Source organism: Pinus tabuliformis, chromosome 4_1 (genome assembly GCF_031772625.1).
Source record: "Pinus tabuliformis cultivar Carrire ecotype Pingquan chromosome 4_1, CPIR1, whole genome shotgun sequence".
NCBI lineage: Eukaryota > Viridiplantae > Streptophyta > Pinopsida > Pinales > Pinaceae > Pinus > Pinus tabuliformis.
In genome coordinates, this window is record NC_142303.1 from 587749556 (window position 1) to 587773228 (window position 23673).

Consider the following 23673-nt stretch of genomic DNA (forward strand, 5'->3'; position numbering starts at 1 on the left):
TTCATCCTCGTTGAGTGCAAAATCAAGAATAGAAGGTGCAATAGAACTTCAAAGTTCACATGTGATAGAAAAAATACTCAAAATTTTAATATGGTAATGGAAGGCAAAGTTTCCAGCCAGCCAGGGGCCTTTTTTGGTATGGATTGCTCCTGAATACACCATTTTCTTTGTTACCTAAACTGAAAGAAATCCTTTGTGGGGACAAGTTGATGGTTTTGCAGGTATGAACTCATCAAATTAAAAGGAAATGCAAGTATGAACTCATCAGATTGAAAGGAAATGCATTGCTGATCCGTCACACTCCAAAAAAAAATTCAGAATGAATTAAATCCCATGCTAAAAAATTATCCTTGAACATGTTAATTTATTCTTGTTCCAACAAATCTTTATAGATATGACGCAATTTACATTTTCTAGATCTCATTCATTGCTCATTCATTTGATACTATCAATTAGTAGAAATTTTGAGGAAATTTGTAAACCTCATTTATTGCAGGTTTGGGAAGAGGACGTTAGAAGATACCTGTTAGAAGCATATTTAAACCTAAACAAATCCTCAATTGACAAGCCAAGTAAGATGGAACCATTCGATTTGAACCATTGTTAGACAATTGGATTGTCTAGGTCCATTGATTTAATTACACCAATAGAAATATTTTTTCTGTTTCCTTTGCGTAGATGTCATTGTCTTATACAAAGTTGGGTTTCTAACTGATTTTAACAGCTTCTGGTGAAACAATGTGCAGAAGGAAGAGTCTTTATTTTTTTGCGAGAGTTTTGTTTCTTCTTTAGGGCCATGAGAGTTTTGTTTCTTCTTTAGGGCCATGGACAATTGTTGTGATCAGAATTCACAGTAGTGCATGTGATAAGCACTCTTGTTCTGTTCTGTTATAGTGAAACATTTTTTTAGTGCCCTGAATGCAGTTGTCAAAGGAAGAGAGCCAAAGTTTCCTGATGGCCCTAGAAGTCATGAAATTTTGTGTCCAGTAGACGATATGATACCTAAAGGAAAAGCAGACAAGGGTTTTTTTCCCAAAATCTTTCTCTCTCAGTAAATTTATTCACAAGGGAGTCAAGTAATTTCTTTAAAGTTTCCATTTGCTTGCAATGACTCAAGATAATTTGAGTAAGTGGAATAAAGTGCCTTGACAAAAGCTAACAGAAGAATGTCCAGTTCAACATTAGTGACTTTGATATCATGCATAATATATTTTACTTTCGAATGCAAGAACGAGAGGATTATCATTTTGTAATTCAAGATTGAACAATTTAATCATACGCTGAACAACTTCAAGTGCAGAGTGTGAATCGTAGAATTCCTACAGTTTTTGTAAAGCTTTGAAAGCATTTGAAAATAGCAAAATATGGTTTCCAAATTATGTGACTTACATATACCCCTTCAATATGCATTGAATCTCAACCAAACGTTGGGAAATATTGTAATGGCATCCACCACATAAAAACCAGGTAAACAATTGAAAGATTTATGATTTCATTAATATAATGAACATAAAAACCAGGTAAACAATTGAAAGATTTATGATTTCATTAATATAATGAACATCCATGTATAGCTGCTTTGCACTAGAGCATCACACCCATCAATTTATCCGCATAGCAAACAGTGAATTCCATCCAGGGCAAGCCATGCAATCAATCATTTCAAAATTATGTTTAAGAGTTAACCAGATTTTGATAGATTCATAGGTTATAATGCAACATTATGTGCAATCAATAATTAACAATTTTATAGAAGACTTGCTTTTATTGAAAGAATTTAAATCAAACAAACAGTTGTTTCGGTTGGTAAGGCTATACATCCAAAAATCTCTTCGGGTAACTATATGCAATTAACAATTTATATTTATCTGTGTAAATCAATTCAAAATATTATAATTGTAGCTTAGATTTCAGGTTCGGATACCCTTCCAATGCAGATGGATCGTCAAGGAAATCCATTTCTTCAAATCATTAACCCACTGAAAAATAAATAAAACAAAATAATTCAAAGTACCCATGAAACTTCTTTTAGGATTGAATACATGTTGAACTACCCAGTTCAGTGATAGGAGACTTCACATAACAAGCAACGCTAGTGAGGTAAAAAAAATCGATTCTAATAAGCATGCAACTCCTGTGCAATACAGACTTATCTGAACTACTTAATATCATCAGCTGGGTTTGACATAGAAATACAGATTCTTTTCCATATGTCAACTGCTTCCTTTTCACTGGCAACCAGAAATGCAGAATATAATCAAACTGCATTAGATCATACCTATGCTTAATATGGGTTGATTCCATAAAAATTTTGCCGTGTTTGATATAAAGTTCCTACTCTAAGACATAGTTGGGATTAACTGCTAAAACCCTCTGATCATTCCTAGTGGACTGGGCTAATCCTTCTGTCCCAGGTGCTGGTGCTTGTGGGCTGTCATCAAGAACCACAAGAACACCTTCCCTGTCTATCAAATGCTGCAAAACACAATATAATTTGATCAACACAATGGACCCTAACTAATACTGCATAGAGCCTAGAAATACAATGTCCGAGAAATTTGAAAAAAAATCATATCAAAATTTCAGTACCTGTATAATCGACCTCACAATTTTTACTTCTTCCAGTAATCCACTCATTGTATCAAAAACCTGCTGGGAGTTCAAATCTTGAACGTACCACTTGATTAAATCTGTCTGTTTCAAACCAGCTAAACCAGCCTCTGCACAAACCAAATAACAAATTAATGAATCCATTGTAACATCGAGTACCAAATGACCAATCAATCAAAACAATGAAAAGATACAGCTTGACCAGGCTTTAATGGCTAAGAGCATGTGCTTTCGCTTAAGAAAGCATAGGTTAAAATCCGAAAGGAGGTAGAGTATGTACACCTCTGTAGACTCGAGAGGTGAAATTGCTACACAAAGAAAGGAGGTCCCTCGACCCACAAACAAGAGGTCTCATGCATCAATTTGGTGTCTTTCTAAGACATGACCTTAAAATATTATTGTTATAATTATCATTATTGTGAGCTTCTCAAGATGACCATCTTTAGCAGACTACTAAGGTAATTTATTAAATCACTTTGAAAGTTTAAAAAAATCCAGGTAGCATGTCAAGTTGGGAACAGAAAAAAGTGATGGATAGAACATGTAAATTGTCACAATACCATCTTTAAGTGATTCTTCATGTTGTCTAAGCCGCATGACAAGGGCACAAGTAACTTTTTGGAAATGCTCATATGTAACTGTCATTTTCTTCTTTGGTTGATCACCAGCTTTTCCTTCTGCTGCTATTGTACCATTGCCTAAATAATAAAATCATCAATTCAAAACTTTGGGCAAAACATTACAGCAGCCCATGTAACATTGTGGAAACCATGTTCTAACATGTATTCCATGCACTTACCTGAAGGTTGATAGCCTTCTGTTTCTGCTGGTTGGTTCTCATTGTCCCCAGCACCTCTATCATTATTGTTATTCTCCGCATCTTCGAAATCAGCCAGATCAATCTCATTTGAGTCAACACTGCATAGCAGAGACACAGTGTTGAGATCATAACTCAACAAAAGTTTGCATCAAACTGAAACAAGAGGTAGGAGAAAGAATGTTTGCAGAAAGGCAACCTGATAATGGATGTGCTAATTAGTCTCCCTGCCATATGAACATGGGCTGGCCGCACCTGGTAAAATTCAAACCACCCCAGAAAATCATTACAGGATATGTTATAGTATCTGCTAATGTCAGAAAATGTAGTAGTCCTATGTACCTCGGAATCCAAGTGCACTCGAGCAATGGCCTCAGACAATCTTATCAAAGCTTCCAATTGCCTCACTGTAATTCTGTATGCAACTCGACCACCAGGTGCAGCATCACCTCGCCGTAAGGATACATAAGCATCAACTAGGACCTTTCTGGCTTCAGTATCTAGCTGCACTCAATTCAATCATAATTCTCAAGTAAGGCATTAAACAACCAATTGTGAAAAACAACATCAAGGGCTTCTGCAAAGAGGTCAAGAATGCTAAAATTTCTTTTGGAACTTGAAACCAGTTCAGGATGGTGCGGAGAGACCACCTTTGGCTTAAGGGTCTTTGCATAAGCAATGTATCGCTGAATTTGAGCAGTAGTAAAAGATGGAGACAGTGCCTCTTCATGCTTTTGGTGAACTCTAACAATATGATCTGCAATATGGTGATCCGTCTGATCATCTGGCTCATCTATCATGACATAAACCAGGTCAAACCTGGAAAGAATCGCAGGAGGAAGTGCTACATTGTACTGCAAAACCAAACAACATGATGAGGACCAAATCGACATGCTACAAATCTCAATCAAGTCTGAATCAAGATGCTTTCAATTCAAAACAACCTGCAGACATTACCTTTAGTGGCTTTGATTTATCATAACGCCCACCAGTAGGATTTGCAGCTGCTAATATAGAGGTACGGGCATTTAGAGTTGCTTGAATGCCAGCTTTTGTAATGCTTATTGTCTGTTGCTCCATAGCCTCGTGAATTGCAACCTTAAATTGCAAAATTCTGGATCTCGTTAGAGGTGTGGATCAATGGCATGCTAATCAAATCAAAACGTATTAAGAATGCCAAGTGCAATACAAAGTATATCGCATGCACTAGAATATACCTGATCTTTTACATCCATTTTATCGAATTCATCTATACAGCATATTCCATTGTCAGCCAGCATCAAAGCTCCAGCCTAGATAACATCACACACACCATATTTTAATATCAAATGGTTCACGTTGTAAATAGCAATGCTGCCTATCAAGATTACAAACTCTGAGAAGGAAAAACAAAGACCCATATCCCATACTGAAACCCACAATCTGGATGTCACTTATCCTAATTAAACTATACAGGAATGACGAAGAGTTAAATCACGATTTCTGATTAATACCGATTTACTTTCTAAAGTTTTAGAAAGTTTAATATCACATTTAAAAGGCTTAGAAAGATAATAATGCTAACAGTCATTCAATTTAAGGGAACCAATATTCATGTCAGCTGCTGTTAACTCACAGGCATTCCAAAGTGTTTTTCAAATCTTTGTTTCATGCATCTGATTCAAGTGGAATGAACTGCTTGTTGAGGAAAGTCTATAACTTTATTAGCACAAGGACCTGTATAAATCTAAATCTTGTAAGAAAGGCAGTTAAATAGACAATAGTTGATTGAAATGAATAATGGATTCTAGCAAAACATTAACAGGATCAAACATTTGCCAGCAGGAGCTACTGATAATATTTATACAGGTTCAATAATTTATTCCCAAGGGTGGTCTAACTAACAAATACAAGTCGAATTGGCCAATGACATGGTTCAAACCTGGATGCCCAAAAAAGGTATGTTATGCCTGTACCTTATTGATGAAGGAGAACTAATAAAGATAATTTCAATGAGATAACAAAAGAAAACCACAGAAGCCATCCTGTGGAAGAGACTTCCTTCTGGAACACAGGGGTCAGTTCAAAACAATCTCAATGAAAGGATTAGGGGGGTTATACAAACAAGCAAGCTAAAGTCAATGCCTTGATTGTAGAGATAAGATATTACAAATGCTTGGTATCCAAGATATTGCAGCAGGAGGGGACTCAGATAATCATAAACACCAGAAAGGCAAGGCTTATCCCCAAAACTGGAAGCTTTTAAAACAACTAAAATGGTTAAAACGAGCTAGCTGGTCATTCAAATTATTGAATTTGATCAGATTAGAGGCACTACCATTAGATTTAACAGATTGGGTGGCAAATCAAGCACTCAAGCTGGACGATACAGATCTGAGAATATTTAAAACTCAGAGATGAACAAGGAACAAATCTGGGAGGGAGTTTTATAGAAGATCTTAGGAGAGAATCTGAATCAAATCAGATGAGGATAAAACCCATAGCAAATAAGAAGGAAACGAGGAATAATCGCCCTAGTATGACTAGTTTGGATAACCTTGGCATCTTTCAGATGAAACAAAAGTGCAATCATCATTAAGGTGGCACAAGGTGTGTGGCCCAAATCTGAGGATATGGAGCATTAACTAGACCACCTGTATTATTGACTGTACCAACTTGAAATCGAAGCATAATAGGAGAATGAAAACATGGCACCAACATTCCATCAGCTGTTTCCTGCACTCTGTATTTCTGCACCAAGATTTACCCCACATCTAACCCACAAAATTCAGGATTTATGTAGTATTAATGTGAGATTGGGCAGAAGCCTAGCAAAATGAATGGAAAGCTTAACAAGCAGCCAATAGACGAGTCTGATTCCATGAGATTTGAGGAAGGATGTCTAAGAGCTGCTGCAAAAGTGATGCAGGTGCATAGTTCTCAAGCTTCCAACTTGTTGATAAACCTAGGGGCTTTACATTTACCAAGGGAGTGGGTTCCCTAATTTTGTAATTGTTTAAATTATTAAAACAGCTTCTGGAGAGAATTATTTGAGTGCAAATCTGCATTGTTAAGTCATGAGAAATTGTATGAGTGAATATGCCCAGCTTGTAGATGGTGGTTGAAAGATCGAATGGAAAAGGAACACAATTGTGAATGTGCCTAGCCTATAAGAGTGTACCCAACCTATAATGATTTGGCCAACTCTGTGAAACTATGAACGTGCAGTAAATGAAATGTATGGGGGAAGCCCCAAGGGTTAGCTCAGTTGGTCAAAGCCGTGCCTCGCCATCGGGAGGTCACAGGGTCGAATCCACCCGAAGCCCTTGGGGCCAGGTCTTGGAGTAGGCTGAGGGGCGATTTAGCCTAGCTATCGCCCAGATTTTTCCGTGGACGTAGCGATCACTCACTGACCAGGGTGCTCGTGAACCACAGCATAAAAAAAAAATGTATGGGGAATCTGTTAATATCCCCAGCCTTGAAGTTGAATGGCAATGCCTTAAGGCATGCATCATGTCATAAAGAAATTGTATGCAGCATTACAGTTTGAGGATGAGCAATTGCAGAGACAGAGCATGTTAAGCATATACGTTTCAGATCGGAAAAATCTGAAGGTAAAATATTTGGGTGTGGCATATTTGTTCTTTGGATGGAACCAGATTTTTCTGAGTTATAAATCTGGAGTTTGAGGAAATAATTGAATACTGACATCATTAAAATCTTGTCAGCATTTTGCTGGCATCAAAAGGCAAAAGAAAATTCTGATAAAGCAATTGCAATTGGAAAACCCATGGCCCTGACCAAGTCAATGGAGTGCATCAATCTTTTTTTAACCATGGTGAATCAGTGACACATTGAACTAATCTGGGTGAGGCCCAGCATCAAATCTTCTTGGCTGCCACTATAACACCAAGTGTATATCCAGCAGCCCCAAACAAGATATACCAATAACTTATGACTTAGCACGAGCCAAGACGTCCATGGATAGATGGAAATCAATCCTGGGTGGAGGGGAAAACAAACCATTTTCCCAACCACTCGGACTATCCCACAGGACACCAATCTTAGCAACTATAAAATAATGAAGTGGTGGGAAACCTTCTCCAACAGGTTCTCTGAGAAAGGACTTGTGCATCCTCTTTCCCTTAGTAACTTTCTCAAAACTTCTAGTTAGTACAAGCAGTAGAAAACTGACCAGCTTTAACTTCTGTACTTTAGTCTTACTATTTTTGCTACTTGAAAGCCCCCATTTTGCTGACTGGGGCACCATGGATGTATGTGCTCTTTAAATTTCTGATAATACAAAAAGCTTTTACTAACAAACATACATGTTATGCCTGCAGGGTGACCATAAACTAGTAAATAGATAGCAACATTTGCATTGACTCGAATTATTCACAACAAAGTCTTAAAACATTAATTGAATAAAATAAATTCCAATACCTCAATGCAGAATTCTCCAGTCTCTGGCTCCTTTACAACAGTTGCTGTTAAGCCTGCAGCAGAAGAAGATTTTCCAGAGGTATAGACAGCCCTAGATACAATGCTTGATGCATACCTGCAAAAACAGATTTCAAGGATATATATCTCATTATAACCAGGATGAATGTTTAGTTGCAATTAAATATCCCTCTTTAAGAAACCTAACGTGCTGTACTTCTAATATTATGAAAGACGCTTATTAGTTACAGTGTCTTAAAGCATTTAATGCATCTGTGCATTAAACTCCAGCAAAAGAAACTAGTAATTTTGAAAAAGGATTCTGGTGTGCTTTGGATAACATTCATGCATGTGAGGACAAACAGGTCTTCTGGTTGTGAGTTAACTTCACGTGGTAACAGGTAGGCCCAATAGCTAAGAAAAAATAACATAATATATACTTTAAGTGGAGTTGATTGAACTTATGTTTTCTTAAATAACCAAGGATGTTGACACGGACCCGGACATGCATGATACCATTAATAGAACTGTATTTTTTATGTTGAACTTTTAAATTTATGAGATTCTCAAAAGAAAATTTCCCTGGTCAATCACTGAGCAGTTTAGAAACACAAGAATATCTCTTATATATCAAGAGCTAGAAAACGTACTTCAAGAATTGTGACTTGGCGCAACTTGGATCTCCAACGATGCACACGTTAATGTCCCCTCTTAAATTGATTCCCTCATGAGTCTGTTTATGAACTCCACCCAGAAGCATAAGCAACACTGCTCGCTTGACCTCTTGATGACCAAATACAGTCGGTGCAATACTTTCAACCAATTTATTAAAGAAATCCATGGTGCCTCTCATTCTTTGGATTTCATTTATTTCTTCCATCTGCCCACATAAAGACATCATTACCTACCTTACCATGATATATAGCTTCAACCTCGACTTACAATATTGCATTAGCTGATATTCAAAATATGTTCATGGAAATACAGAATTTATAGAAAAGAAAATATTACAAGACCATAACAGATAGGAAAAAATATATGGACCCTTCTACGAACACTGGCATGATAATTGCTTTCACATCCAAACACATCCCCGTGAATGCGTCTAGAAGCCATTGTATGGATACATGGAACAGGATGTAAAAGCCACAGAACTGAGAAGCAGGTAAGACCATAACTATTATAAATTTTTCAATAGCCCACAAAATAAAGCAAGAAATAATATGTAGCTTCTGACAAACATAATAACACAGGGTACATAATACAATCCGTTGATGAATTTCCACCGTGTTCAGGAAACTAAACTTACATTGCAAACCGCACATAAAACATACAAGAATACAATGTGTAGACAGAGCATACCCAGAAATCATTAGGATATTCACATTCTATTTCCTCAGAAATTAACGAGGCAATGTCACTCGAATTAATAGTGGAAGCCGGACACGATAGTCCGAGTCTAGTCAGAGAATAAGGTATGCCCACACATCATAAAGAGAATGTTGTAGTGCAACCATTGTAATATCCAAGCATGAACCATACTCATGGTACTACTACTCTGACCAAATAAAGGCAAATACAGAAACAGATCAAAGAGAACTCTGAAAACTAGGCCAAAACTAAAATGAATTGTACACAAGCAATTCATGGAAATTGTGAAGGCAATAGCCAATAGATATCCATAATGAGCATAGGAGCTCCGCATGTTTTGAGGAGCAATAAGTTCTATGCATGGAATGCTAACGATCATGACGAGCAGCACTAGAGATTCAATAAAACATGGGAAAATTAAAACTACCACAGGCCCTACATTTGCAGCCAGCTAGAATATTGAGCTGTCAGTGTTATTGAAAATTCCTATCCAACAAAAACAACAAAGTTGCCGATAAAGGCCCAAGGATCTGAGGATTGGATTACAAATGTTTCATGCTAAAGACGGGTTTAGAAACGACAGGTAAAAAAGTATACAACTGGATGATTTAAATCACCGAAGGTTCACCACCACATTCTGACAGACCAGATTAGAAAATTGAGAGAATATTACCGTAAAATGGGGTGTATCATCTTCCTCGCCATCCTTCTTTACTCCTCTAAAATCAATACCTCTTTTCTTGTCATGAAGCTGCACATGATGATAAAAGGCTACTTAATTCCTTGAACAAACCACTGGAACAAGTTACAATTTGTAAGCAGAATCACTGATCTAGTATGGTAAACTGTAGCAAGGCCTATAATACCTGCACTGAATTGGCAATAAATGCCAGACGATACGAGAGATCTCGTACACCAAGAGATTTAAGCCCACGCACTCCTTCATAACCACTGGATGCACTTCGGTTTTGAGGACCTTCTCTGCGAGATTCTGCTCTGTCACCAGGTGAGGATAAGGCTGATATGTCTGGTATGACAACAACCGTGCCTGTGAATATCACCCTGAAATAGAAAACACCATTAACTCAATAGCTGCAGAAACTAGAGACCACCCAACAGCTGATTAAGTTGAAAGGTATTGTATAGCACCCCCGTTGCACCAAAAAAAAAAATGAAATAAAACCAATAATTATAATAACAACAAGAAGTGCCCGATGAACCATTGTTGTAGATTTAAAAGATAAAGATTTGATCATGCAAAATGCAAGGGCATTGAATGACAGTTGCCACCTGCCCAGGAGAATGTAGAACCCAATTTGCCCGAAGCACCAGATAAAATAGATTGCAGTTTACACTTGGACGTGGTGAAAGGAAAAATAATTAGAAACCTTGACTGAACTTAATAAAGCATTTAAAACCTTATGCTAAAAGCTCACTGGATGAAAAAGCTTACTTGTCACCAGCCCTTGCCTGCTCAACAATCTCATGTCGGAGAATGACATCTAAAGACCGTGGAAGAGAACCAGCAGGTATCTCTTTGGATGTCTCTTGCATTCGAACTCTCTGCCAATCTGCAAACTTACTCTCTTGACGAAGAAGCGCCCATCTATCTCGATTTGAACAAGTAGCATTCACACAAATAATGGGCTGAAAAGCAAGAACATGGTTAGAAATTGCAAACAGATACAATATCTGCAGAATTTAAATTTTCCATAAGCAATTCAAATAAATGTAATTTTAAACAACAGAAAATCATAGCGATGAAGATAAATACAAAAGAATTGCACTACCTGTGTGTATTTAAATTGCTGCTCCACATTTTTTATCACTCCTCCACAATCCAAGCACTTGAAAGTTCCCTGTAAAAGCTCTGGACGAACCTCACTAGTTCGAGTCACGACCCCACTTACAGATACCAGTTTCCCAATTTCAGCAGTGGTTAAATCTCTTAGCCTGTGAACATGCAAAACCCCCATTGTAAGAATCCAAATAATCTCCTGGTTCACTAAATGATGAAAGAAGCCCGCCGCCTTTTGTTTAGATCAATTCTACACACACTAGCAATTGCCCTAAAAAGTGCAAAGAGAGGCCGATAGATTTTTTAAATTGGAAAAATGGTATAAAAATTGGAAAATTGGTCTGAGGATAATATTTGTAGATATGTATGCGATATACCATATGTATTGGCAAATTTAAATTTTATATTTCCATCCGAGATTGATTTTCAATGCTTTGGTACACTAATTATAATTATATTTCCCGGTGGCATTACCATATTTTCCAAAGGCAATTCAATGCTTGTGCTCAGGATATTTAAAAGCTATTCTATTCCTTCTCAAATAAACAGAACAACTGTTCAGTTTGCATGGAAAAAACACTTGAATGACCAGGTGTGAGTCACATACACTTTCGGCCAATTGGATAAAACAATTTGTTTAATTGGCATACAAGAAAAATAATAAGAGGAACAAATTAGCCACTGCAACCAGCTACTGCAAGAACACCAAATTAAGGAAGAAAAATGATGAAGTAAAGAAATGTTGGTGCCGGATAATTGCAAGAAAGAATCTCAAATCTGTTTAATCTTAGTCTCCAGCATTTCAAGTTGGCAAAGTACTCATGTATATCCATCCATAAATGCATGCCTCCTGAGGAGGAAGCTAGAAGTGAAACATCTGAACCTTCATTGAGTAAAGGTAACCCCTCATTGTAATCATTTCCAGACTAGTATACCCATACAAACAAGGTTTCTGCAAAGATGAAGCATCAGCATAGACCCTTCTATTTAACAAAAAGGGGTTTACTGCTTAGTCAGGAGCACCCTTAAATAGGCAAGACTGTTGAGACTTAAATCCCAAAAATAGCCTAATACTTGTATTTTTCTAAAGACTAATGTAGAATTTTTGCAACCACAAACTAGTTTAGTCACTGACATCAGTTCATACCTTGCACAAGGTTCAATAAAAAAAAGGATGGCAGAGACACTCATACAGAGACAAATAAGGATGATTTTCTAGCACCCTTATAGCCTTGGCATAAATAGTTCATTAGCTAATAAGATGCCACAAGTTGATGCATCAACTTGCTTATGGTGACTTCACCTTAAACAAAATATTTATGAGTATGCAAGCAAGCACACTGGTTTATCTGACTAAAGCATATGCATCAACATTTCTAAATTGTCACCATAAACAAAATATTTATGAGTATGCAAGCAAGCACACTGGGTTATCTGACTAAAGCATATGCATCAACATTTCTAAATTTCTTCTTCTGGGATACCACCAATCAGAAAAAGCTTTTGCACTTACATAGCAATACAACTGTTTTGTTTTGGAAAGAAGTGAGTTCGTGGGTAGCCACCTGCTCCAAGGCGGGACATGAAATCTAAAAACTAAATATGCAGCAACAAATGTACTCAATTGTGTGGAAACTTTGTAGTTTGCCTACTTAAACCAACTCGGCCAAAACCAGAAGCTATCTGACTAAAGCATATGCATCAACATTTCTAAATTTCTTCTTATGGGATACCACCAATCAGAAAAAGCTTTTGCACTTACATAGCGATACAACTGTTTTGTTTTGGAATGAAGTGAGTTCGTGTGTAGCCACCTGCTCCAAGGGGGGACATGAAATCTAAATACTAAATATGCAGCAACAAATGTACTCAATTGTGTGGAAACTTTGTAGTTTGCCTACTTAAACCAACTCGGCCAAAACCAGAAGCTTGCAGCTTACATGAACCAACTCGGCCAATACCAGAAGCTTGCAGCTTACAGTGGCTCTTCACTGGTAAAGATGGTCAAGATAGATGAACTCTTGGGAGGGTAGAATATATGACTGACATTGCAGCCTACAAGCAGTTCGTTCAGCTGCCAACGAAAATGCTAAAAGATGTATTTGTGCTTTAAGAGATTTCAGCATCTCAAAATGTGACTGTGATCAATAAACGATCTTGAATACCAAAATCAGCATTAAGTATTAATAAGCAAATGTCTTGACTTATCCAGACATGCTTCAATTAACCATTGATCATTTATCCTAACACGTTAACCAGGCAGCACGTTTTTCTTGTTAGTTGCTATATTGGGAATGACAAATAGACCATTTCAAAATGTTTTGATCATATGAATAGCTGGTTTCATTGTATATTTATAGTCATCAGTGCACCTATTTATAATCGTTGTTCTTCCAACAAAAAAACTCTAATTTCAAAACAAGAAAAGTCAAGCAACGAAGGCTCAGAAATATAATCGTTGTTCTTCCAACAAAAAAACTCTAATTTCAAAACAAGAAAAGTCAAGCAACGAAGGCTCAGAAAAGAAAGAAAAGGCATACAAAATGAAGTTACCATGTAAAAGTATCTTCAAAATATTTATAGTATGTAGATATAGCAATTGGTTGTCTTCAACATCCACTATAAATGTATTGTACTAGGAGAAAAGTTATTGTGGAGCTTCAGACAGACAATCTGTTCAAAAGAACCGCTGTCAATGATTCCATTGCAATTTGCATTTTCAAAGTTCATAAAAAACTTAAGAAGATAAGGCATAAAGCAAGCAAATACTATGCTCTTGTGCAAGAAAAGGAAAATATGTAGCTTAAGCATGTGCAAGAAAAGAAAAATATAGTCCCAATCTAACCACTGGAGTGTATTTTCTCACTGCCTTAGCTTAAGCATGTTTAAGGTCACAATACATGCATGCAAGCAGAAGGAGTTGAACTGGACAACTGCACAAGAGAATTTTTTCTATTAAGACGTCACATTCAACATGAATGCATGCAAAGTTGCAAACACCAACCATAGAAGGTAAGCTTGATCTGTGCTACTGAACACGATAAAGTTTTATAATTTTGAAATATATAGAAGGCATAAAGGCTGGAGTTCATTTGAGCATCTGCTTGAGTTAGATCTGTTGATGAAGACTTCAACTTACTTTGCATGCAAACACCTAACAAAGAAGTTGAACTGAATCCTTTCAGTTAATCACCATATGCCAGGCATTTTTTTGGAGAGTAAAAGGCATGCAAATAGAGCTTGTCGCTCAGACATCATGGCAGCCTCATCAAGCTCTTCTGAATAGGGTATGTACTGGAAATGTACAAGGCAGTTTGGAGTATATAGTTATAAGTGATACCAAGCCAACAGCCACTGGTTTTGAGATGAATGGGTATAATAAAGGATACAATAAACACAAAAAGTGAAGATCAAACACTCAGCAAACCTGCACACTGTAACTTTTGTCATCTCAACATTTAAACGTTGCCCACCAACGTCCATATTGTTCAATGACAAAGCACCCTGCGTTTCTTCTGGCTTGGAATACTCTACATAAAGCAATTCTTTTGAATCTGTTAGCATGAAGTCAATGAGAGTTCCATAGTAACTCTGCAAGCTAAAAGTTGAATATACAGTGGATTTTCTGGATACGAAGTCACGGCCTCAGAACTGATCTGGCTGAAGCATCTCTCTGGTTTGGTGAATCTTGGCCAAAATATTCTCTAGGACAAAGCTCTTCATAGACCTCATAGAAATTTCCGGTGCGAACCCCCTGACACAGAGAACAGACGCTGCAGAAAAGCCACTGCACTAAATCTGTCACATTAGGCTGACCACAACACCAGCGATTCCCAGGTAGGCCAAACCTCTTCCGCATTTGGATCCTCCAATACCCACCATAAAGAAGCCCAAAAGCGCAAAGAATTAGCCCAGTGATAGCAAGAGCTTACTGAATATCCTCATTATGAATATTCATGGCAGAAAGGGTGAAGATGCAAAAAGGGGCCATGCAAAACAAAATGAAGGTCACTGTGTATATACATGTTCCTGAATCCTAGTCTTTCAATGTTCCACCCAAAAACAGAGAACCCACAAGATGTTGAAAAAACTACAACAGGATGATCACTGCTGCAGTCAAATAGACCTCCCTGCCATTCCGGTTTAGGTTCCATTCTTTTACTATCTCTTAGAAGAAAAGAGAATTTCTTTTCAAGTAGCATACATGTAGATTCACCATTTACAGGGTTATCACCTATCTGAGTCAGATCTGCTTGAGCCTCCAAATCAGTTTCAGCTTCGTAATCCTTTCTGAGAGGACTGAGGATTAGATATAGAGCAGCTGCAACAGCAGCAACTATTGAAACGCCTTTGCTCAAATCCACAGCAATAGCCAGACGCTCTAATCTCTTATAAACCCAATTGAGACAAGAGACTGCATACTGTCCAAAAATTGTCAGTTGCAGAAGTAGCACTACTACCATAATGTGCACACTTTCATGAAGTTTGTAACTTTCATTTTTGCAGTAGACCTTTCTAAGCTTGACAATGTCCTCTGGTTTCCATCTAATGAGAAGTGAAAGATGATAAAAAAGCTTTGGGTGTTCGTAAAGGCACAACAGGGTAAAGAGAGCATTTATAATTTGATTGTTGACCTCGTACCAGACATCCCTCTGTTTCTTTGTAGGTAGGGCCCTATTCAGAAGGCCAACCATAAGAAAAAATAGAATAGCTCCTGAAACTGCCACGGCAATCCCCCATATCAACAGCGTCAAATTCTTCGGATTTAGCAGCCATTCTTCCCCTGCCTTCAAAACCATCCATCTAATTTCGCGGTTCTCGGAAATGAAACGTTTTGCATCACAGCTGGAGCACAGCGCATTATCAAACAATAAATTCTATACTTAATTCAAACTGACTCTTCTCGAAGTCCGGCGGTGCGCACATATGTCAAATGGAATCTCTCTCTGTGTACAGATGCCTGCTGAATATGGAAAACACGTGTCAATTACAGAGACAAAAGGACGACGAAAGTCTGTTTCAAAGGAAGGCCTATCGAGCTAACAAGCAAAGTGACCATGGGATTCAAAAGCATTAGAAGTGCTGAAATAGTCTCAAGTCTAAACCAACATTTTCATCGAGATAACAGGATAACTTTTCTAAACAGAAAGATTGTCGTAAAGTTGCTACAAATTGCAGATATTGCAGAAACCCAAAAGATTTTGGCCACTGGTAGAGTTGCCTGTTTGCTAAGGAGGTCTGGTATTGGATAGATCTTTTCACAAATATGATCACGTCATAAATTTACCAGTAAGCTAGTAAGCTGTCAATGAGGTACTTGATGCTGCCACAAATCTGTCTGGAGCATTTGACAGGTAATTGGGATGGCCATTCTACACTTCCCAAGGTCACAAAGATGTGCCAGAACTTTGGAGGATTAACCCAGAGAAAGGGCCACTGGAACTAATTGATTGTTGATTTCGGAAGTATAGCTACCCAATTTTTGGCTTGCCTATTTGCTTTAAGAAGAGATTGTGAAAATCAAGATCTCATGCATATGCTCTACTTGCATGGATAGGTAGGGAGAATGCTATTTTGATGTGAAAATGGCTCCAAGCTTAGCATGTAGTCTATGAAGGGATGACAACTGCATCCTTTTTAGTAACATAAGTGTCAGGTTGGGGTAAATATCAAAGCAAACTTCTTTTCAAAACAAGATATTTTGTATTTTAAGAAGAACACAGTACATAAAATTTGGGGGAAATGTGACTCAGCAGACTTCTTTTTAAGGCAAGATACTCTGTATTTTGACAAGAACCCAGTACATAATAGCATTCACAATGGGAAAACGGCAGTGAGTTTTATCTACCTTCTCAAAGTAGGAATATTGTAGAATGCAATATTGACATCCTTGTTGGGATCATCATCTGCTATATATGTAGGCCTGTGTTGCATCACGAACCTCTTGCATGCATTTTTTAGGTATGGCTCAAACCTGAAACACGTTGCACGAGTAAAAAACCAACAAACATTTTAGACCCAACTATAAAAATGGTAAAAAAAATATGAATAACTAAAAATAAAAAATATAACAGATGCCATAGTGTAAGGAACCAAAACAACCAGATTGGGGAGAAGTAACATGATACTCTCACACAACAGAAGTACATAAGATTATTTATATAAAATATAATTACAGAAATTTAAAGGAGAAATATTAAAATAAATAAATAAACGCCTAAACAATGTGCTCAGATCTGTAACTGTAACAGTGCTCTAACTAACAAAATGTCCAAAACAATAAAGATAAGGGAACAAAAGCCTAGAAATACCCAACAAAACGAAAACGAAAATGAAAAAAAACAAATCAGATCCACTGCAATGAAATGAAAGAAGCTAGGTATACCCACAACGAGATAACACAAATGCAAATTCAAAGGCAAAACCCTGGTGAAAGAAAAGCTAAAATAAGCGAAAAATGAGAAAAATAACATTTTCCCTCTTTTACAGACCTTAAATACTCGTCCAATATGGCCTGCTGCAGCATATCGTCAAACTGCATGACATGACTGAAATCGACATATAAAGTGGTGGACTCCCTATTTTTCATCGACTCCAACTCTGCCTCGTACATCTTCTGCCTTCCTGACGCTTCTCCACTTACAACAGAAGCCCCCATGTCCACCGTAAACCTAATACCAAAAACAAACATTTCAGATAACACTAAACCGAAAATCAGAAACAACATTGAACAGAAGTTAGCGCTGAGATTGAGGAGTTACATATTCAGAAATTCTAAAAAGAGATTTTCGGCCCATTGCGTCTTCTGGTCCACTGGAACTCCACCAAAATCTTCCATTGGGATGCCAAAATAAAACTGAATTTCCCCAGCCGCCGTGTCCTATTGTTCACCGTGGATTTGTGGTATTAGACAATTGAACGAATTTTGATTGTTGATCCAAAACTAAAATAAAACTGAAATAAGTTTTGAATAACAGAAAAACAGTTAATGAAAAAGCATGTTCCCTCCATGGAGAAGCTTCTCAGTTCCTGAGACTCAAAAATTGTTCTCATTTTGAAATCTCGGCTGCTTGTGGAAATCACATTGGAGCGCCCATATTTTCCCAGATCCTTCTGTGAAGAGCCCAATGGAAATGGCTGATACAAACAGACAGCACAGGATACTCGTTTTACTTGTCTTTTCATTCTATTTCTCAGTACTGCTAGCACTATTCGATCCCTTGCTGCAGGTTTTCCCACTCGCTCATTTGTGCCAGTGTAATTGCATAAATTTGTTGTTTGCAAACATCCTTTTTTTTTATTGTCAAGGTTATAAGAAATTTCAGTTATTCAGCACTTTTGATCTATTAAAAAAATATTGTTTTGCGATCTAAATCTAAAGCAAATTTAATGAGAACGTAATTCTTTCTTCTTTCCAAAAGAAAATGAGAACATAATTACTGTAAAAGAGAAAAAAATTCTGTGTGTCTATGTAAAGCCTTTAACTTGAGGAAAACTAAAGTAAAATTTCTGTGACAATTCTTTGTTTAAAATAAACAGTTCGTGTTCATATGAAAAGAACCTGTCTCTGTTCACATGAAGTGGCACTAGTAAAAAACGAAACCTTGTAATTTAGTCCTGACATATCAAACAGGCCCTGTAATTTAAGTATGGATTTACGAAACAAAAACCCTATAATTTAAATATTGGCATTAAAAAAAAACACCCATAATCAGGTGTTCGAGATGCTAAATGTTACACTCAGTAAATTAATTAACCAAAAGTTATGGAAGAGCCGCGGAGGTTAAAAAGCCTGGCTAAAAAGGAACTGATATTTCTGGATTTACCTCTCAGGTCACCGAAAGGGGAAACTGTGAGCGGTTAGAGAAGGGTAGTAATCAAACAAAACAAGAAATGAGTACGTCGACATGCAACTGTATTATGACTTTAGACGCGCTATGAACCATATTCAAAGCAGTAACCAAACTACTGGTGAAAAATGGGAACTGTTTCCGGAACTTGTGCTGAAATATAAACATATATTTCAGAACAAAAACGAAAACCCATATAACTAACGCATCATCAATAACTCAATGAGGAATAGCACGATGATTTAACCCTTTAATTCATTATCGTTTGACAAAATCCAGTAGAGAATGGTATTTTTCCTATTAAAACTTAAAAACAAATATATAGCGCATTCCATGCCGGAGAGGGATGGAAAAACTAGTGAGAACCACCACAGAGTAGTGTTAATCAAAAGAAAATAATAGCTGAGCAATATAAATTATAGAGGAAGAAAAATACGGTTTGGAAAGCCGGAGAAGCTGTCACTTCTTCCAAAGACCGGTTTCAGTCCATTAACTAGTAGAGTTCAGTATCAACTTAAAATCCCTAGCTCGCAGCAGAAAGCCTAAAAGTCATAATAGAAACGGTTCTGGGTCGTCCTCTGCAGCGGTAAAACCCCAATCAATCTTATAAAACCTTAGTGGTCCAGAAAGCACCTAGATGTCAAAACCCTCCGTTGGAATGGCTGAGGAAGTGCGGTAAGCCTTTCGGCACCCATGCTGAGCCAAAGAGTGACATGCCGAAAGACCAAAAATGTAATATTAATACTCGTAGGCAAAACAAACTGCAGCGTAACTGAGCAATAGAGTTTCCAAGAGAGAAAATTAGCCAGTAAATGATATAAATTGTGCTACTATGGAATAGGGCTGAGTGAGCTACAAAGAAGGTTGACCTAAAAGATGCAATAACTAAGATGACTCAGGCTAAGTAAGAGGCATAGGATGAGTAGCGGGCAAAGCAGGTGGATTAGATAGTGGATGGCCTACTTTGATATGCTGCTTACAACTCTGTGAAATAGACAGGAAAACTGTGGGTAGCTGCGACCAGTAAAACAGTAGAATGTGAAAGGAAATAATGAGTAAAATACAGAGAACAGACTCATATTGTATTTAGCGGAAACAGAAAAGAGGACCATCATATGAAAACCCTGTTAACACAGAAAATATACCTGTTAAATGAACCGTGAACAATAATCAGTTTCTGAGTGGATTACTTTGGATTTCCAAGTTGAAGAGATCGTCGGAACGCGGTATGAGCTTACCATCGACAGAGGAGTTTGCAGAGGAGAACCCTACCATTGCAAACGCGGGAAATGATTACGGAAAACCGTGCGATGAAGGAGCATCAAGATCGACCGCTGCAACACCTCCAGATGGCGCCTACGACCTTTCTCCGTTTAATATTAATTGGCCATGTAACCTTTGCCTTCGGAAATATCATAATGTACAAGATAACAAACAGATTAATGCAAAGAGCGAAATGTTAAAATTGTGTTAATTGCATTTTTAATTTAATGTTTTTTTTTTTGTCTTTCTGTAACGACTATGGTGTAATACATGTCAGACTATGTTGTAATAAATGTGATAATTTGTAATTTAATGTATCTAAGTTAATGTTATAATAAATGTGATAATTTGTAATTTAATGTATCTAAGTTAATGTTATAATAAATGTGATAATTTGTAATTTAATGTATCTAAGTTAATGTAGTATGTGCAGTTAATCAATGTCAACGATATGTTCATGTTTATTTAAAAATGATTTAATGTATCTAACATCATCAATATAATCTGAAAAATAATCCATCGATCATAACAAATCATAGCAGCGAGATTCTTTTAACGTTTTAAAAAAAACCAATAGATGCAATTTTGCTAGAGAAAAATGGCATTATCACAGTAATATAAATCATGGCAGAGATATTCATTTATATATATATATATATATATATATATGATGAATGGTAGGAGAGTTGGAGCGATGGAGGTCTCGCGCACTAGCCGTAAGGGTTTCGGCTAAACCATAGCCGCAGGATCGCAGAAATTAGGGCAAAACGGGATTCGGACAGCGCAGTAAGGGTTTCGGTTTTTCGGCGGTTTCGGTCCTGACAACGACAGAATCTCTTAACAGTTGGCTAGAATGGAGTATAGCGAGGAGACCGAGATGGTCGACTATTCCGCCGACCCGTTGGAAGGTTTTGACATATTTGGTTATTCTTCTCATGCCGTTACCGGGTGCTCCACCGACTTTTCTGCTGTTTCAAGGGTTCCCATACCTTCATCCATCCCCCCGTTCTCACCTGAAGCTCCGCCTTCATCCCCGGATCCCGCTGCCCTGCTTCAATCCTTTTCGTCTGCCGACTTCACTATTGATTTTTCTTCACCTCCTCGCCGGAATGGTCCCCCTGATCTGAATATACCTCATGAACTTCACCCCGCCGCCTCTGTAGGGACCTCCCCTGCTTTGATCCCCCCTGTCCCCTCTACGGAGGCCTCGGATCTGAGACAATCCCCTCTCGTCTCGCCGGTAATCAAAACTTCGGGCAGCTTCAGTACGCCGGCCCTCATCCCTCAAGCTTTAAACCGCTCTCCCAGGGTTTCTGGCTCACACCCCCTTGCAGATCATCCTACTGCCCCGAGATCGAAGAAAACGAAGTGTGTCAGGGAAACGGCTAAGGATATCTCGGTTCAACTCGGTGATCCAACAAATTTTGAAGAATCCATGGCATTGGCTCGCACGACCTTGGTAGGGCACGTTCGTGGGCGATCTTTCTCGGCTGAAAGATTAAAGGCTTGGGCAAATGAAATCTGGGGAGAAATGTTCACAGTCATGCCAGAGGTTATTGAACTTCCGAGGGGATGGTTTTCAATTCATTTTGCTGAAGAAGAACACACCAATACAGTCCTGGCGCAATATTGGCATATCGAATCAGCTCCTGTACTCCTGAAACGATGGAGCCCCCTCTTCGATCCTGAGCGTGAGCAAATAGGCGCGGGTCCTATTTGGGTCCGCCTGCCGGGGCTTCCGATTCAATATTGGTCGGAGGAAGCATTTATCAAAATTGGGAATGCATTGGGGACCTATTTAGATCATGATCGATCTTACATGAATTCAAATAAAAAGATCATGGCGAGGATACTGGTTTATCTGGATACTAGGGAAGGATTGGAGGGCAAGATGACTCTGAGATGGGGGAAGTTCAGTAATGCTCAGCTTCTGGACTACGAAGGGGTACCCTTCAGATGTAACAAATGCCGTCAAATAGGACATGTGTACAAGGATTGCCCTCTGATTATCGGCCAGGAAGGGATGCCAAAACAGTCTCGACCATCAGCTGGAGGGGACCCTACACCTGCTCCAATTCCTCCAAGGACCTCGGGACGCACTAATGGAGCGCGATCGTCTCTTCAACATTCTGCTCCTATTCCGCCATCACCTGAGCTCGTTCATCAAAGAACTGCGTCGTCACCACCGATGACCAGAGCACGGGCAGCTGCAGCGGCCGCAAATGCACCGGGTACACATCCTATCTCTTACCCTATCACATCTGATTTATCATATGCGCATTACACATCCACTGCATGCACTATGATTCAATGTGATATCCCCCTCCCGCCTCCTTCAATTTCAACTGGTCCGCCCTCGCTTCCTTTCACCTCTCCGCCCTCCTCGCCTCCCTCTTCAAAATCTTTATCATCTCATCCTTACTCTCTCCGCCCCCGAGCGCATCGTCCGGAGCCTCCCCCATCTGCGGGCTTGGGCATTGTTCCTCTTGAACCTGGATACTCATCTTCCCGTGGCCGCAAATCTAACCTATCAAAAGCCATCAAAAATGCCAACGCAGAAGTTGCTGTTGGGCGACAAGCTACCATTACTGGGGTCCTTAGAGCTGATTACCCCCCTAAATCTGGTCCCCCATGAAAATTATCTCTTTCAACTGTAGGGGTCTGGCTAGCACCCCAAAAATGTTAGCCCTTAAACGACTTTTTGAAGTCGAGAACCCGGACATCATCCTCCTTCAAGAAACACTTGGCTCCTCAGAAGACTGTGTTCGTGCACTATCCACGGTCGGATCAAAATGGAAATATATTGCCTCGGATGCTATGGGCAGGTCTGGAGGCCTGGCATTTGGCTACAACCCCATATCTATCAAAATGGAATCTTCATGGGGAGGACAGGGGTTTCTTGGTGCTGATATCTTCTGCAGTGACCTTGGATGCCCTCTGAGGATCATTAACATCTACGGGCCCTGTCACCATAGGGAACCCTATTGGAGAAACCTTCTCAGTAGAAACCTCCTAGCTTCTGAACACACCATTATAGGAGGGGATCTGAATTTTTCCATAGGATTCTCCGAATCATGGGGAGAGGCAGCTCAGAGAGATCCCATCACAGACTACATCAGTGGTTTACTTGAGCAGCATGACCTCATTGACATCCCTGTTCAGAAGAAGCAGCCCACATGGCGTAACAGAAGAACGGGGGATGCAGCTCTAGCCAGAAGGTTGGATCGATTTCTGATGAAAGGACCCCTGATCCATCGGCTGCAATCTTACAAACAATGGGTATGCACTGGGGGCATATCAGATCATCACCCTATTGCCATGGAAATCCTTGGGCCTCATCAGAAGCCCAAGGCCCCTTTCAAATTCAACCATCAGTGGCTTCTAGACCCTAGTTTCTCTGGATTGATCACTTCATATTGGAAAGCACACCCCATCGACAGAGAACCTTCTTTTGCCAGGGGATTTGTCAAAAACCTCACTGAATTAAAACATCTAGTGATCAACTGGGCAAAGGAGAAAAAGAAAGGGGAGGACGAGTGCCTATC

At 38.7% G+C, this 23673-nt stretch overlaps 1 protein-coding gene across 5 annotated transcripts; it reads right to left on the minus strand.

Annotated features, from left to right (window-relative positions):
• Positions 1 to 2254: 2254 nt before the first annotated feature.
• On the minus strand, positions 2255 to 20222 carry LOC149177331 (DNA replication licensing factor MCM6-like). Of its 5 annotated transcripts, none has more exons than XM_089420091.1 (19): positions 20011 to 20165; positions 17777 to 17895; positions 17507 to 17686; positions 16864 to 16989; positions 11008 to 11170; positions 10671 to 10864; positions 10084 to 10279; positions 9891 to 9968; positions 8497 to 8726; positions 7850 to 7964; positions 4645 to 4719; positions 4385 to 4525; positions 4078 to 4281; positions 3770 to 3931; positions 3627 to 3682; positions 3410 to 3528; positions 3171 to 3308; positions 2590 to 2720; positions 2255 to 2475 (listed from the first exon to the last, which is right to left on the minus strand). In XM_089420091.1, the coding sequence occupies exons 2-19, from the start codon at positions 17851 to 17853 to the stop codon at positions 2335 to 2337; spliced, it is 2526 nt and encodes an 841-aa protein (XP_089276217.1). In that variant the 5' UTR covers positions 17854 to 17895; positions 20011 to 20165; the 3' UTR covers positions 2255 to 2334. The 5 variants fall into 5 exon arrangements, with proteins under 5 accessions (XP_089276217.1, XP_089276216.1, XP_089276215.1 ...); XM_089420090.1 differs by having other exon boundaries at positions 17777 to 18304; positions 20011 to 20156; XM_089420089.1 differs by having other exon boundaries at positions 20056 to 20074.
• Positions 20223 to 23673: the final 3451 nt, after the last annotated feature.

Coding starts and splice junctions, on each gene's coding strand:
- LOC149177331 (XM_089420091.1), bottom strand. CDS start 17,853: ATGGAAGATTTTGGTGGAGTTCCAGTGGACCAGAAGACGCAATGGGCC. Junction 3,932..4,077: donor CAAAGACCCTTAAGCCAAAG/GTGGTCTCTCCG, acceptor AATTGAGTGCAG/CTAGATACTGAAGCCAGAAA. Junction 2,476..2,589: donor TTGTGAGGTCGATTATACAG/GTACTGAAATTT, acceptor TGTGTTTTGCAG/CATTTGATAGACAGGGAAGG.